Consider the following 16,400-nt stretch of genomic DNA (forward strand, 5'->3'; position numbering starts at 1 on the left):
ATGACTGTTCTCGCGGTTTTATTCCTCTTCACGATCCAGGCTACTGCTAAGTGGCTATGGTCGAGCTCGCCAGCCAATGCATCCGATATTATGCGGCAGACATACCCCTTGGGCAATGGTCGCTTAGGATTCATGCCTGCCGGGAATCCTGGATCGGAATTTATAACCATCAATTTAGACAGTCTTTGGGCAGGTGGGCCATTTGAAAATGCAAGCTACTCAGGTGGCAACCCCCCAGACGACCGATCTCATTTTTTGACTGGGATCCGCGAACAAATCTTTCGCAATGGGGAGGGGAACGTTGACGGTCTTCTCAGTCCGATATCTTCATACGGAAGCTACACACCCCTTGCAAATTTAACAATCGATATGGATGGGATTGACGGGATTTCTTCATATTTTCGAGGCCTGGACTTGACCTCTGGAGTTCATTCAGTAAACTTCACCAGTGGCGGCCAAAGGTATAACAGTTCAATCTTGTGTTCTCAGCCAGACGATGTTTGCGCCTACAGTATCTCCTCGAACCTGCCACTACCAGCTATTTCTTTCGGATTACACAATACTTTTCTCGATGCAAAACTTCTGAACACGACTTGCGACCGTGGTCGACTAGAGATATCAGGTCATCTGGCACAGCCTGGTATGCAGTTCATTGGGTTAGCCCAATCGACACGTCCCACGGGTTTGATTTGTAGCGGGAATAAATTGGCACTGCCAGCAAATGGTAGTCATACTGAAGTTACTATTGTGTTCGGGGCTGGTACAAACTACGACGCGAAGCATGGAAACAAAGCAGATGGCTATTCCTTTCTCGGAGTCGATCCAGCCCCATCGGTGAAAAAGACAGTTTCCTCTGCTGCATCAAGGTCATACGAAGAAATTCTGGAAAGACACACCACAGACTACAGAAGCCTCTTCGACTCCTTCGAGCTTGTGTTGCAAGACACCGCCAACTCTGACAGTGTCGAAACATCCAAACTGCTCTCGGATTATGACACTGCCGATGGGAATCCATTCGTAGAGTCACTTTTTGTTGACTACGGACGCTATCTTCTCATCTCCTCATCCCGAGAGAACTCCTTACCTGCCAATCTTCAAGGAAAATGGGCAGACCTACAGAGTCCAGCATGGAGCGCTGACTATCATGCGAACATCAACCTACAAATGAATTACTGGGCAGCACCGCAAGTGGGCCTTGGAGCTCTTCAACAACCGTTGTGGGATTTCATCGAGCAGACATGGGTTCCATACGGCGAAGAGACTGCGCGGCTAATATATGGTGCACTTAATGGTTCATGGGCGATCCATGACGAAATAAACATTTTCGGCTACACTGGAATGAAGAATGAAGCCACCTGGGCAGACTATCCTCTTGCGGGTACTTGGATGGCTTTACATATCCCAAACTGGTTGGAATATTCAGGCGACACAAAGTGGTATCAAAGACAAGGATACCCATTGCTTAAAGGTGCAGCGCAATTTTGGCTATCGCAACTTCAAGAAGATCGATATTTCAATGATAGCACGTTGGTCGTTAACCCATGCAACTCTCCCGAACATGGTCCCACAACCTTCGGATGCTCTAATCATCAACAGCAGATTTTTGAGCTTTTTGATAGAATACTCGCTACATGGTCTATTAGCAACGATGACGATGACGAGTTCTATAAAAGCGTGAGAAAGGCACTGGCTCGCCTTGACAGGGGGATTCACATCGGATCCTGGGGACAGTTGCAGGAATGGAAGCGCGATATCGATACTCAAAACGATACGCATCGTCATTTGAGCGGTCTCACAGGCTGGTATCCCGGGTACAGTGTATCGCTAATTGGTGATGCTCGAGTGACAAAAGCCGTGGAGACAATGTTGTGGTCTCGCGGAACTGGAAAGAACAGCGAAGATAATCCCGGATGGGCAAAAGTGTGGCGATCGGCATGCTGGGCACACCTGAATAACACAGAGCGCGCAAACTTCGAGCTGCGATTCAGCATTTCGGAAAATCTGGCTGGAAATGGGTTGTCGCAGTACTCAGGTCATGATGCGCCATTCCAGATTGATGCTAATTTTGGGTTCGTTGCTGCGGTGGCTGCTATCTTGATTCGCGATTTGCCCCAGTATCATGATGATGATAGTGTTCACGAAGTACTCCTGGGCCCCGCAATTCCTCCTTCATGGAGAGGCGGCTCGGTTCGTGGACTTGGAATACGTGGTGGTGGCAGTGTTACATTTTCTTGGGACGAGGAAGGCATTGTGAAAGAAGCTACTGTAAATGGGAGAACGAAACCATTGAGAATGGTCAATGTGAAAGGGCAAGAAATCAGCACTTGATATGGGCAGTGGGAGGCGATCTAGTAGGTATATCATTCTTTATTTTATATTGAAGATTTATCTTAAGCATTGCCTATACAATGTATGACTCCCTTCAAGTTCCTCTAGGATTATATATGCATAAGTTGAAACTGATTACATCAATTGCCCGGGTGGCTAGGGGTATGATTCGCGCTTAGGGTTCACCCAAAGCATTGACTGCGCGAGGTCCCCGTCGATCCCGGGCTCGGGCCAATTCCTTTTTTGCTTTTTGATCTATTTGAAGAATATGTGTTTGTTTAACTTTTGTATCTGAAATCTATGAGAAATCCTGAAAATTCGTGAATTTGGCAAAACCCATTGCTATTCAGTATGCGAGCCCATGCGCTGTCGGTGTCCAGCGGTATAAAGATAATAGCTCTCTCCGCCGTGCTTTATGCTCATCCCAGGAGTGGGGACCAACTTGCTGGGCATCGTATAGCATGGATCGGAAAACCTTGCGGAAGTTTTTCTGCATGAACATGAGAGATTGGTCTTCTAGTATGAGATAAGGGGATGGAATTTTACGCACCTGAAAAGTTGTGTCGAGAGTGACAATGCTGACTTCGTGAGCGCGAATGATGGTCTCGCAGACTTCTTCCACAGAGCTGTTTGGGCCAAGCTCTGGCATACGGTCCACGAAGAGAAGAAGGATGAAACTCCCTTGAAGAAGATAGATCCCAAAAAGGTAGGGCATGAAAGTCATTTCGGGATCAAGTGTCAGAATTTGAGAGATAACTTCAGTAGCACTCAGGGCATGGGAGGCACATGTCAAAAATCTTTCCGAGGTGATCCAGTCATCATTGTCTTCAATCATCAAGATGGGATCCCATTTTCCATGAAGAAGTATGTAAAAAACATGTAACAGATATGTACTGTAGGCTTTTACCAAGGGAAATCTTGTTTCCGAAGGGCCGCCACTGCTGGGAGTCCCGTGACTTTCTGTGCCGTGTGAGGAGGACCCGCTGGTTTGACCTATAAATGGCGTCGCACCCATTTCTTCGGGTAGAATGGCGCCAAGTTGTCTCTCCAATTCAACTAGCTCCTGCTCGCGCTGAGAAATCATCGATTCAACCCGACGGATAGCATCATGTGGGACGATTGAACCAAAGGTAGGATGACTGCGATAGTGATGCAGGTCGATTATGTGACCTAAAATGATAGCAAGTGGTAAGAAGTATTCGAAGAATCCACAACCGGAAATCTGAATAGGCGGGCCGATTGGGGATGTCTGAATAATAGATAAATCGGTGGTCTCAAGAGATTGCCAAAGCTTTTCAGGCAATGGTACTCGAACACAAAATGTGCCTTCGGGGATGCTCAATCGCATATTGAAAGAAAGAGCAAGATGTCTATCAAGACAATAGATAAACCAAAAGAGTCGTCTGCGCTCTTCTTTTGCTATCATCCATCGACGGAAGGTGTCATCACCATTGTATAGTCCGCAGAAGACAGGGCCAAGATCAATGTCTTGATCTTCCAAACTCAGTCCACTTGCCCTGACTAATCGAAAGAGCTTGTCTATCCATTTGAGCGAATCTGCTTTATAATGACCGCCGGATATTGTTATAGTTAAGATAACGACTGCGAGAATAGTATCAGTCGAGCCAAGTTGCCTTGGTAGTATTGTTTTCCCGGATGGTTGCCGATCTATACTTGGAGGAATGCTGTTCGGATGAGGATGGAGCTGCCAACCATCTAAAAAAGTCAGGTTGAAAGCATAAGGACCTCCTTGATGATCCAAATAAAAACATACCAGAGGTTCTGAAATAATTGTCGGGATCTTCTGATTGAAGCAAATCAAGTGATAGGCGATAAAGATCCATGCTTGTACGTTCTCGCGTTCCAGGTGCATCGAATAGACTAATATCCGCAGTCTGCGCAACAGAAAATAGTATCACAGCCAGGAGTGCTGGGGATGTTGGACGAGGTTCTGTAGGATGAAGCACAGACGATGGGTGCAAGACATGCACTAGCATATAAGGCGAGGTGGACTTGAATGGAGAGCTCCCCCCCATCATTGAAGTATATCTCAAGCATTTCGGATGCTTCATCAGGCGACAAAATACCTTCCAAGGACATCAAAATGGGCTCTAGGCAGCGATATGGCTTTCGCATCAAATTACCACTTGAAAGCAAGCTTGGAACAGCCTCGTATATTGGTTGTTGAGTGGTGGGAAGTGGGACTCCCGTTTCAATTGACGTCTAACTCGCAAAGAAATACTTAGAAGTATTCACGTGGAAAGAGCCGTTTAGTGAATACTAACCTGCCCGAACGCAAGTGTGGCATGATTGACTTTGAAGCGAGTGTCGCTTAATGGGTTTGAAAGGATGCCATCGAAAGTGTTTTTTGATGAAGCAGTGACTTGAGGAATTCCTCCAAATGCTGCGCTAGCCGGGTTTTCAAGTTGCGTTGCATCATCGGCATTGGGACTTAATTCAGAGTGTGGACGTTTCTCTGGACCTGCGCCATCTGAACTCCCATGAAGCGATGCGCTACTAGACAATAAGAGTGCACTAGTTGGACTTGTAGCTAAATCTTGAGGGGATTCTTGGTCAAAAGAGCTAGTATCCCTGGGACTGAAATCGAGCATTGAGCCCGAGCGCGGTCGTCGGCCGCGCTTGTGGACAGTTTTGAAATAGTGACACGATTCATGGCGCTCTAATGAAGATGTAAGAAGACTGTAGTCTGGAAATTGGTGGTTTCTGAGGGGCTTTTAGAGTACCTGCGCAACGACGGCTTTGGGACAAGGTATTTTAGCTTCAAGCCCTGGCGCTTTAAAATGGCACTCACCACGGTCTTTGTCCATCACACCGTTGCTTCGAACGAGTACATGCATCGCAGGCTCGTAGGATGCGAGACTGGTTTCGACGGGGCATACTGGTACCCCGAATTCGATTCCACGGAAATAAAAAGGAGATGTTGATGTGGATGTGGAGGAAAATGCGGGGAGATGCTGTGGGGATGCTACCACACGATGAGATTCGGCGGGTCCCTGCACAGGAGCAGGGCACTACCAAAGCATAATCAAGGCAGATAGACAATGTCAAACTCACTGAAAAAAAAGAAAGTTTATCCAGTATTCTATAAATGCTACCGTATCTAAAACTTGAACTTCTTCATAACATCAAGCACTAACAGTCTTCGGCTTCTTCGTTGACAGATCCCATCCGTCCCCTGGGCTGGGAAAACAATAACCATACCATTCCCCCAGAATATTCTTCACTGCTAGACTTAATTCTTTATCTTTCTTCGTCCTATATGAATCAACTCCCACCCAAGACCCAGAATCTGCGTTCCAAAGCCAACGTAGCCGATCTGACACTTGAAGAACAAGTCCTGCCGTCGCCAGATTTTCCTCCAGTTCAGAAACTGTCGTGATCCCCATAATTGTCGTTACTCTAAAATCTGGGGTGGACAAAGACTGGGCACGACGGATTGAATATCGCAGCGCCAATGCTGCAAGATCGTCTCCTTGTGTCGCAACATAATCAGCCGCTTCCTTTGCCGCTAATCTCAATCCTCGAGGCGCCGGATGAAAATCTCCCAAGTCCCCAACTGGCACGCCATTTGATCGAAGCAGACCAATAGCCAGTGGGCTAGAGCTGCAGACACAAGAGACACCGGCCTCTTTGAATGCCTCGAGGCCATCTTCAGCCAAAGTGTTATTTTGCAAAGTCAACTGTGCCCAATTCTGTACAATGTCAAGGGATCGAGAGTACTCCTCTTGGACTCGCTGAGCGATGCGACCGAGAATATCAATTCGGTAGCTAGATATCCCAACATATTTGATGTGTCCTTCCTCCACCATTCTAAATAAAACACCCACAGCCTCGACAACTTCTTCTTCGGGTACAAATTCAACATCGTGACAGAATACAACATCAAGGTACTGGGTGCGCAAGCGCTCTGAAGAACGCAGGACCGACTGTCGGATCCAGGCAGGAGAGTAGTCGAACTGGTCAGCTGTGATACGTCCGACTTTGGTCATGAGAAGGTATTGGTCGCGAGTGTAGTGGCTGGTAATGTCGGGATGTGAGAGTGCCTCGCCTAACAGGATTTCAGACGGGTGATAGTACGCCGAGGTATCAATGGCTCGCAACCCCAATTGAAATGCGCGCTTCAAGACCTGTAGTGCTTGGGCCGAATTGGGGTTCCGATGAACTTGGTGGCTAAAGCCAGCACCTCCAAGAATTATGGGAGGGAGAATTCGAGAGAGGCTCATTTTGGTGCTGTGTTGCTTGGGGGTTGTGGAGCGTTGGACTATCCGATGATTTAGAATTTTGATTTCTGCGTTGGAATAGGCTAAAGAGCCGGATAGTCGAAAGATCCCATGTATCTCGACCGTTTCTCCACCTATCCAACAGGACAGCCTCGGGTTCTAGAATAGAAAGTATTTTGTGCTGGCCATCGCTCCAAGTCCGACCAGTTGAGAAATACCCCGCTGCAAATACCCGTCGGAAAATTGATGATTAGGCATTGCGAGCGGTGCCGATCAATTTAGTCTCCACCAGTGAGCGAGTAGAGAAATACCCGATCACTGTAATGTTTGTCATGAAATCCCAGAACATTTGGTTCTCCGAGTCAAGGACTACAAGAGAATACGGGATTGACTGAATCTGATGAGAGTATCAGAGGGCTAGCTGCTCGCTCATAGCTACTACTAATACTAGTTATTCTCCGTTCGACCCGGTTATATCTTATGGGAAAGTAACATTGGAAGCAACCAAGAGTTGATTTGGGCATTCAGAGATTCCCCGGCAGATATTTTGTTGGAAAAAAAAGTCTGATTCAATGAACTTTGATCTCCAAGTCGCCTTGTCGCTGATTATGGAAGCTCATCACCTAAAATGGGTCAATGTTTTCCAACTATCTTACCTCATAGCCCCTTTCCTCTGAAAGCCCTTTTTCTTTCTATCAGCCTTTTATCCTCAGTAGCCACAAACACAAATCATCAGAAAGTGCATGGGTAAATGTGTGAATTCTGCCTTTTTTTTCACTCCCATTGTTTCATCAGAGTGTTAGCCTCGATCTCCTGATCAAAGTTGACAAGATGAGTCGAATGGCACCAGGGCTTGGTAGTCTCTTCCTTGCGAATGACACCAGAAAAGAATTTGCACCACTTGATGCGCGGATAAGCCTCATTGATCTTCGCGCGGGTAGTCTCATAGATCAATTCACCGAAATCCTTCACATGCGGATGGAAGCCGGTGTTGTCGTATGTCGTGGCTAACTGGATGAGTTGACCAAAATAAGTGATCGTACCGTCAACCCCCATATCTTCGTGCCGGATAATTGCCTCAGCAGCTGCTTCGGCTTGGTCTGTGGTTGCGCCATGGCCCTTCAAGACGTCGATGGCTTTAATGCCGCCGTAGATGTCAAAGGACATTCGGGTTGCCGTGAGATTTTCCTCGGCTGTGCCGAGATCGTGGAGAAGACATGTCAGAGCCCAAGTTACGGGATTGAGGCTCGCGAACTGCTCAGGAATTGTTCCTTGGAAATTGCCATTCCTGTTTTGGTTAGATTTAGATCTTGGATTTTGCTCAAACTGAGCAAGCCTGGTGGAATAGCTGGTCTTACCGTAGAAGTAAACCCTCATCGAGTGGTTGAAGGTTTTGGGGTGAAGGGTTTTCTTTGCATAGACCAAAGTCTTTGCGACCGAAGGTTCATCAAATGGGAATTTGATGTCTTCGAGAGACAGAGGTCCTGGCTGATTGATGAAAGGCTTGCTTCCAAAGATAGCGCCTGCATTGGCGGGCATGCTGGTCCAGCCATTGGCTTCAACTTCGTTCTGGCACATGGTCGCGGTGTTGAGGGAGATCTGGGTAAAAAGAAAGCTATGAGGGGTGTTTGATAGTATTTGAGGTCTGCGTTAAGGTTGGGACTTTTGCCAGTGCAGGTGGTTCAGATTTCTTTTCTGAATACCAAAAATGAGGGCGGGACCGTTTAAATATTGCATCTTGAAAATTCAAACAAAATACAGCGCAGGGTGTACATGATTTTTTTTTTTGCTAAGATGAACAGACATTGAACCTCTTCCACCCCAACTGGACGCAATTACGTAGCTTCAGCGTGCCTAGTGAGACGGAAATTTCTCGGATTTCATAGAAATTTGTCAATTGTCCAATCACGGTCAAGTACATGCTTACCCGTTTAGGAAGTTATTTCATGTGGGGAAAAGTGTGTGGCGACAAAGTTTATTTAACATGTTTGCAGGCAATGACTTGGGATATTATCGGTTATAGATTAGTTTTTAGCTGCTACAGGGTCTGAAACTTTAATAACTTCTCCGCGATTGGTAAGCCCATCGCTGTATCAGGAAGTTAAAGTAGGTTATGGTTAAACCCGAAGCTTTCCCGATATCACGGGTCGCCAATCTGAGAGACAGGCCCATTTCCTCGGTTGCGAATAGCATGCTACAAAGCGGGAAATTATAGTCATCTCGCGGAAATAATTGGGAATTCCTCTCAGCCAGAATAGGAAGTTATCAGTAGCGGTGTTTGAGTTGCAAATTTTCTCAGCGTCACCCCTCCGGGAGACGAAGCCTCTTTTTCATCTTTAAGTTTTTTTTTCATCTGGTGCATCGGTACTTATAATCCTTAGGCTAGCCTAAAAAAAACTCCAAAATACTATGAGGCTCTGTTGACTAGAAATTTGACATTTAAGAGGCCCCGATACGAGAATACATCATTCTGCGCCGCCCAAGGACTGTCGCTCTTTAATGGCGATTGATCGTCTTGCCAACCCTGTGAGTACTCGAACAATATTCCGGAAACTTTACATCAACAGCATACATCGATACTGACTTGTCTAAGGGTCCACTAGGGTTTGGCGGCTTTGCAACAACCCTGATGACCCTTTCGCTTTCCATGATGGGCTTCCGAGGAGTCGAAAACCAGACAATATTCATATCGAACCTTTGTTTCCTTGCCGGAGTCGGCCTTCTTATATCCGCGCAATGGGAGATGATAAAAGGTAACACTTTTGCCTACACAGTGCTCGCTGCATTTGGTAAGCCATAAATCGGCCAATGACTTATCCACATCTACACTACTAGTTATTAGTAGTAGTGCAAACGGTGCTGATACTTGCTTGGATAAATATTAGGATTATATTACGGCGGATATGGGGTATTATTAGCCCCCTCGTTAGGTGTTATAGAGTCCTATGGTGGAAAAACGGCCGAGTACTACAACGCATTTGCGTTCTACCAGCTAGGTTAGTCCCCTGCCCTTGCTGTCTTTACCAAATTGAATGCTGCAGACTTGTTCTTGGACTTGGACTAACAAATTTGGGTGAAGTTTGGTGCATTTTGAATTTCCTTTTCTTACTCGCTTCTCTACCAACGTAAGTATGCCCATGCATTAGGTATACAAAATTTGCGCGAAAATGCTGAAAACTGCACAGGAATGTTCCGAACATTGTTGTTTATGCCGCATTGGAGCTATGCTACATCTTCAACTGCACTGCTCATTTCATGAAAGCAGATGGCAGGGTGGAATTAGGTGAAGAAATCACTAAGATGGCTGGTGCTTTCGGTTTTATATCGGCGACAGCCGGATTCTACCTTTTAGCGCACGGCCTATGTCAGGATACCTGTCCATTTGACATCCCTTTGTTTGAAACGAAGTGTTTTTTCCGACGACGACGGTTTGGGTGTGAGGGAGTGTGTGAGGATGCTCAGGTGCTCGCAGATCAAGATACGGGATCAGGCAGCGTGTAGTAGGGGTCGAAGAAAGTAATGTGGGGAGGAAGAAGAAAAAGAAGCGGGAACGGGACATCTGAGGAACTATAGAACATGGCAGGCAGGCAGCACCCCACCAAAAGAACATCCAAATAAAGAAGATTGTCTGTTCTTACACGATTGGCAAAAAGATATCTCAGGTGATTTTTTGTAGGAATAGCCGAACGGGGGGGTCGAACCCCCAACCTTGAGATTAAGAGTCTCACGCTCTACCGATTGAGCTAGCCCGGCAGGGCTGTTGTTTGGGAGAGCAGATTATGGCTACATGAAGCAGAGGCTGTCTTGGATGAGAATAAGATATAGCACTAGCGAGAAGATACCTCTTCTGTGCAGGTGGCTGATAGGAAAATAGTGATACCATGCTAAGCTTCAATGGATCAAGGGTCAGTCATTGTACTAGTAGAAAGGAAAATGATATGAGATTGTCTTACTGGTACAACGAACCATATTGTGATTAGGAGAAAGAATTTGAAATTTTTGAAATATGTGCAGCTGGGCAAGTAGCTAAGTAATGAACCTGCAATGCCGGAAAAGAACCAGTAGATATAGCGTAGAGGGTATCTATAATATGCAAAGATGAATCTCAAAACCCGTGACAACAACCCATATTCACAACTTTTGAGCTGGCCGGATTATATCCAACCCAATCCAATGAATCTTTTTTTGAACGAAACAGCCCCACTTAAAGAGAACCAGCAGACCACTTCCCTCTCGCCCGTATCCTCTTTCCATAAATATAAAACAAATACGGAATCGGAATAAGAGCAACAGAAACAAAGCCAAGAACACTGGCCGCCCAAGGCACACCCATATTATGAAACATAGCCGTCGTGAAAAGCGGGAACGCACCAGCAAACACCGAGCGGAGGAATGTATTCGCCGCAACAGCCGAGGCGGCAACCGTTTGGAACGTATCGATGAGATAATTCAGCGCCGCTTGGAAGATAGTGAAGAAGCCGAAACCCATCATGACGGCTCCGATGATCGGCCCAATCCAGTGGATGTGCGCTGGGCTTGTCCAGCCAAAGACGAACATGCCCGATGCGAACATTACAGAGCCGAGCATCATGGGCGGGAGGCGGGCTTCCGGCACTGCGCGGTTATTGTTGGCTTTGAAACGCTTTATGTAGAAGCGTTGGTTGAAGAGGTTGATTGCTGCGCCGAAGAAAATACCGACTAGGTAGGCGAGGAAAGGGAGGGCGCCGACAACCTGGTTCCAGCCGCGTACCTCTTGGAAGACGATTGGGAAGGCTGCGAGACTGAGGTAGAGGATACCGTAGACGAAGGAGGCGTAGAGGGCGACTAAGAAGCAAATTGGAGTTGCGAGAAGTTGGAAAGGTCGAATGAGGTACTTGTTGCCTAATTCTTTGAAAGTGACATCCCATTCTTCGTGGCGGGCGTGGAGGGCCCAGTTGCCGCTTTCGAAGCGAAGGCGCCGGGCCTTGTAGACTAGTAAGACGGGAGGATAGCTTTCGTCGACGAATACTAAATCAAGCACCAGGAAGAACATCATCATGATTCCGGTAAGCTGGGGATATGTTAGTTACTGGTCCTAGACTTTCCGGAAAGGTTGAATTCGAGTAGAACCTACATATTCGGTCCACCGCCAGTGTAGATAGCTTTGGGTGATAGCACCACCAACAATTGGACCCAAGACAGGTCCGCCAACGACAGCCATCGCATAACCCACGATAGCAGCGCCGCGCTCTTCGGGTGACCAAATATCACCTAACACACCGCCGGTATTCGTTACCGGGGCGGCGCCAAAGAAACCAGTAAAAAAACGAGTGATCATAATCGTTTGAAGATCCTTCGCGGTAGCGGTACCAAATGACATAATAGCCGCGATAAAATAAGGAGCAAGGACTGCCGGCTTGCGACCGAAGACCTCAGAGAGAGGCGCCCAGAGCAACGGGCCAAGACCTAAGCCAAACAGCAACAACGAAGTACCAAGTGTAGACACTTCCAACGAGACCCCAAACTCCTCACTAATCTGCTCTTGACCGGTCGAATAGATGGAACTTGCCCATGTCGCACCTATGATTTCAAATACATATTATTAGCCAACAGATCGATTTTCGACTTCCCCGCATTCGCGAGGGGTAGACAAATTGAAATTAAACCCAACTCACCCATCGTCGTTAATCCATACAGAACCGTCGTCACGGCCTTCTTGGTAAAACTCCAATTCAAAGGCCGATACGGATCATCGGGACCATCGAAATCAACAATGACATCCTGGCTCGTCTTGGTATGTGTGAGCGGGTGATTGAATGTGGCCGTCTGTCCCGGATCCCGACTTCGGATGCGCGATATCGTCGATTGCGCGCGCTGTTCAAAGACTGATAATCCTGAGGAAACGGTACTTTGCTTCCCCAGTGGAGCTATCGTGCCCTGCGCATTATCGGCATGGTGGCTGTGGCTGTCGCTATCGCGCGACTCGATATCGTCGTCGGAGGTGGAGGAGTGGAGATCGTGCTCTGTTCGTTCGGCCATGATTCCGATCCGCGCGCGCGGCGCAAGGAAATCTGCTTAATTTTCTGGATCGTCGCTCTGTGCAAAGAGCGCGGAGAAAAGAGGAAGAGAGATCCAAAAAAGGTAAAATTGAAAACCCAGATCGTCGATGACAATTGTTAGACGCGCCTAAAAATTCGGCCTCGAGTTGGCATGCGCCGAGTGGAAAAAGTTATTGCCAGGGACCGTAGGAGCCGTTAGACGTCATGCCCCTTCGGCTGTGAGACAAAATCGCCGAGTATGCGGACCCGCTGCTTCGTTTTTGCTGTGATACTCAAGTATTCAAGCAGTGTGGAGGGTTGTAAATGGAAAATTGCTTGGTGGTATTCATTCATATTCTTCATCTTGACTGTCGCTTGGGGCCGATAGCTCTTTTATTCAAGCTTTCGGACGTCCGACGCCGAGCAGAATCAAAGCCGTGTTAGCCGGTGGTGGGGCGTGGAGCTCGGGGTTCTCAATCGGGTTGGATCCGAGCTCGGAGTGGCGGCCATAAGGTCACAATGATTGGCATCTTCGTGGTATGATATTTTGATATCTGATGGTTTCCCATTGCTCGGGGTTCGACGGTGGAAGGTGGGATGTCGGAGGTGCTTCAGCTTCAGCATCAGTATCGGCATCAACTCGGAGATAGCACGACAAATAACGCCTCAAATCCGAGCTGTCAGAGAGGGGCGGGTCGGAGGGGAGGATGGCGACCCCATCTGAGAAACCAATGGGTCATTGACAGCCAATGGCATGAGAATCTCCAGGGCGAAGCATTTACGGGGGAAATTGCAAAGTTCTCCAAATTGTATTGCGTGGTCACATGACATGCAGGTCTCTATTGTCTACGAGAGTTGAACTTCCAAGATTCTAATGATACATCGGGAGATGAATGGGGGCAGAGGGTTATATGAACAAAAGATCGAGAACGGGATGAAAATCAGAGCAAGGTGGGCTACTCCGAGGCTGGGTGCATATTCTCCCATTTATGCACTGCCTCCATAGCGGCTGTCACTTTGAGCCCGATTCGAGCATCAAGCTCGTAGCTCTCCCATTTGGCCGCATGTTCCAAGTAAGTCTTACACTCCTTGACCAGTTGTCTTTCATCCGGCTGCTTCTTAGACTCATCGACATCAGTTGAGTCCTTCTCTGACAGTTCCTCATCTCTCGTTACTGCTCCATGCAGCTCTTGGTAGGTCGGGCGCTCCATCCAGAGGTTGGCCGCCATCTCAAAGTGCGCAACAGGGTGGACCCAGTCGTCCTTCAAGTGGCCCTTGAAAAGAGACTTATCGTGGACCAGCACACGGGTCTTGATAATGTGTTTTGCCTTCTCATGTTTGCGCAAGGACCGGAACACCGCAGCCCGTAGCAACTCCAGGATAGCCTTTTCCTCCGTTCCCTCGCGCGACCATGTCTTGTTTGCCTCGCTCTCGCACCATGCGAGACGAGCGAGGGACTCTTCGAGTTGTAGGCGCGTCATACGGCTGTGTCCGTTCCAGAAGAAGATCATTTCTTCGATCGGGTCCACACCGATCGCGTCGACTAGTGGTACATTCCACTCCTTGGCTCGTGCTTCCCATTTGGCGATCTTGCGAGTGACAAAGACGTCGAACGGAAGCTGGCGGGCCATGAAGCGCTTTTTCCCTGCGTGGGCGGGAGCTGCTCGGATATACTCGGTTGCTTGCTTTGCGTGAAACTCTGCCTTCTTTGGGTCATCTATGTTGTCGCGGTAGAGTGCGACATGGCAGGATCCTGCGATGTAGTAATATAGTGACCTCGACCAGGAGTTGAGATCAACACACTAAAGTAAGAAAGGAAAAAGATGATGTTAGCTTGCTGATCATAGTTATACATAATTTGATTCTGCTAGAGGCAGCGAAAAAGAATAGGACTTACCTCGATGAATGCCTGGGAGCACACCTCATATTCATGAAGGAATAAGGCATTCAGACTCTTCTCAAAGACCCGCAGAGCTTCGACCTGCTGGAGGGGACTCTTATTCTTCCCATTCAGCAGTTCCATTGCGCCCTCAAGGTCCTTGTTGGCGCCCATCATTCGGGACTCTTCCAGTAACCAGAGCTGACTGTTCGGGAACCGCGTGCGCATCTCAGCGAGCAGTGCCGTCAGTCTCTCTTGGGGAATTCCCTCCACGTCATCTTCACCAGGAGTCGGGTCGGGCATGATATCGCAGTAGCGGACGAATCCATTATAGTAACCGAGCAATGCGAGAGCAGCCATGCCACCAATCAAATTGTGGAACTTACTCGCCTGCCAAAGCATGCGCAAGCCGCGCTGCTTGTCGCCGTGGAATCCGATAATAGACAGCAGCTTGCTGAATGCTGGGGGAACCATGGAGATGAGCAAGAGGAGGATACCGAAACAGAAGTTGGCACCGGAGTGCACGAAGATATCAATTTCGTTTTGGAAAATATCGGAGTCCGGGTCGTGATTGATAATTTTCGTGCCATTCGGGGTAGCAGAGCGAGGCGAGCCATTCGAAGCGGGTTCCGGGGTGACGGTCAAGCCAGACAGCTTTTGTGACAAATCTTTTTCATCCGTGGGTGTTGCCTTTGCGCTGACGGAGGCACCCTTAATTGAGGAAGCGGAACTATTCGATCCCTTGGTATCTGCGCCAATTCCCTTGGTAACATCACTAGCACTGGGTAGAAGAACACGGCCGGGATCCTTCAGTTCCATAAATTTTTCTTCCATTTTCAGAATGGCGTCTAGTGCGATATATGCCTTTCGCAGGCGATAGAAAGCCTTGATACTCTCCGTCAAACTTTCGTTCAGCACACCCACCACGGCACCCATCAATTGGGCAATGGCCTGACACAAGGCATACTCGGTGCCGGGAGTATAGATCTCCGAACGAAACGCATGCGGAGCATTGGAATTATGTTGGGCTCGGTGCTGTTCACTGGCGGCTGATGTTTCCGCCTCGTATAGGCGATCGGATGCTGTTGTTTATTAGAGCCTGTGATCGCCAGAGGGGATCGGTGGATGAGGTCAGTATGCCTACCTTGTCGCATAATCTCCTGCTCAAAGCCCAGGGTGGCCCGGACAAAGGCGACCACTCCTTTACCCAACTACTCGTATATTGTCAGCCCCGTTCCAGATGTATCTTTTTGCCTTGTATCACTCTCGCAGGGCCACTACGTCATCTGCAGCAGCCCGGATCCCACGCACATTATGAAAGGTGGAGGTGCCTTCGGAGAGGCCCTTCTCAGCGGCGTCGACGTCGTCATTGAGGATATTGGTTGCGGCTATAGATAGACAATGTCAAACGGAGGGTTAGGGTGGTGGATTGCAGTGGGTGTGTACCTTTCATCGCCTCATCCACTGTAAATCCTGGTCAGCACATGGTAAATCTGGAGTATTGGGGGAGACCCGGGGTGCACGGATCACAACGAGGCTCCGAAGACCGTTGAGTTAGTACTTACATTCCTTCAACTCGGTCAACGAGTCCAGCGACTGGGTTGAGGCATTGGCGGGCTTCTTGCCGTACAACCATGAGCCGACGCGCAGCATTGTGCACCGGTGTACCTGGAAGACTGAGAGGGCGTTGGGGGAAATGGGGAGGGGGAGTAATCGGTAATCCTGGGGAAGACACAAAAGAAGAAACAAAGAAGAATTACAGGCTCAAGGCCCGAGGAGCAGACGGATCGGGAAGAATGTCAACGGGCCCATGTGCATGTGCATGTGCGTGTGCGGACGGATTTCCGAGAACGGGGGAGAGTAGACAGGGACCAGCATGAAAGGGATGAAGAGAAATGGAATAAAGAAAAAGAGCACAAGACCAAAACTTGAATA

General features: G+C 48.2%; 7 protein-coding genes across 7 annotated transcripts; 2 read left to right on the top strand and 5 right to left on the bottom strand.

Annotated features, from left to right (window-relative positions):
- N7509_012301 (glycoside hydrolase family 95 protein) lies at positions 1–2,328 on the top strand (the record flags this gene model as incomplete). The annotated part of the gene is made up of 1 exon (XM_056636938.1): positions 1–2,328. The coding sequence occupies one exon, from the start codon at positions 1–3 to the stop codon at positions 2,326–2,328; it is 2,328 nt and encodes a 775-aa protein (XP_056482968.1).
- Positions 2,329–2,674: 346 nt separating this feature from the next.
- N7509_012302 (fungal specific transcription factor domain-containing protein) lies at positions 2,675–4,778 on the bottom strand (the record flags this gene model as incomplete). The annotated part of the gene is made up of 4 exons (XM_056636939.1): positions 2,675–4,077; positions 4,103–4,318; positions 4,416–4,551; positions 4,614–4,778. Coding segments are annotated over 4 exons (1,920 nt in total), but the record flags the coding sequence as incomplete, so codon positions are not given.
- A 696-nt stretch (positions 4,779–5,474) lies between these two features.
- Positions 5,475–6,572, bottom strand: N7509_012303 (uncharacterized protein; the record flags this gene model as incomplete). The annotated part of the gene is made up of 1 exon (XM_056636940.1): positions 5,475–6,572. One exon carries the CDS (start codon positions 6,570–6,572, stop codon positions 5,475–5,477), a length of 1,098 nt encoding a protein of 365 aa, XP_056482970.1.
- Positions 6,573–7,343: 771 nt separating this feature from the next.
- Positions 7,344–8,147, bottom strand: N7509_012304 (uncharacterized protein; the record flags this gene model as incomplete). The annotated part of the gene is made up of 1 exon (XM_056636941.1): positions 7,344–8,147. One exon carries the CDS (start codon positions 8,145–8,147, stop codon positions 7,344–7,346), a length of 804 nt encoding a protein of 267 aa, XP_056482971.1.
- A 921-nt stretch (positions 8,148–9,068) lies between these two features.
- On the top strand, positions 9,069–10,070 carry N7509_012305 (uncharacterized protein; the record flags this gene model as incomplete). The annotated part of the gene is made up of 5 exons (XM_056636942.1): positions 9,069–9,095; positions 9,163–9,358; positions 9,455–9,565; positions 9,649–9,694; positions 9,755–10,070. 5 exons carry the CDS (start codon positions 9,069–9,071, stop codon positions 10,068–10,070), a joined length of 696 nt encoding a protein of 231 aa, XP_056482972.1.
- A 703-nt stretch (positions 10,071–10,773) lies between these two features.
- On the bottom strand, positions 10,774–12,587 carry N7509_012306 (MFS transporter; the record flags this gene model as incomplete). Its single annotated transcript, XM_056636943.1, has 3 exons — positions 10,774–11,619; positions 11,683–12,128; positions 12,224–12,587. 3 exons carry the CDS (start codon positions 12,585–12,587, stop codon positions 10,774–10,776), a joined length of 1,656 nt encoding a protein of 551 aa, XP_056482973.1.
- Positions 12,588–13,542: 955 nt separating this feature from the next.
- On the bottom strand, positions 13,543–16,118 carry N7509_012307 (TTC39/IML2 family protein; the record flags this gene model as incomplete). The annotated part of the gene is made up of 6 exons (XM_056636944.1): positions 13,543–14,388; positions 14,484–15,547; positions 15,610–15,676; positions 15,777–15,853; positions 15,912–15,929; positions 16,031–16,118. The coding sequence occupies 6 exons, from the start codon at positions 16,116–16,118 to the stop codon at positions 13,543–13,545; spliced, it is 2,160 nt and encodes a 719-aa protein (XP_056482974.1).
- Between the last annotated feature and the right edge of the window lie 282 nt (positions 16,119–16,400).

Source organism: Penicillium cosmopolitanum, assembly GCF_028827165.1.
Source record: "Penicillium cosmopolitanum strain IBT 29677 chromosome Unknown utg000011l:1.0-3548175.0:1.0-3550911.0, whole genome shotgun sequence".
Taxonomy (NCBI): Eukaryota; Fungi; Ascomycota; class Eurotiomycetes; order Eurotiales; family Aspergillaceae; genus Penicillium; species Penicillium cosmopolitanum.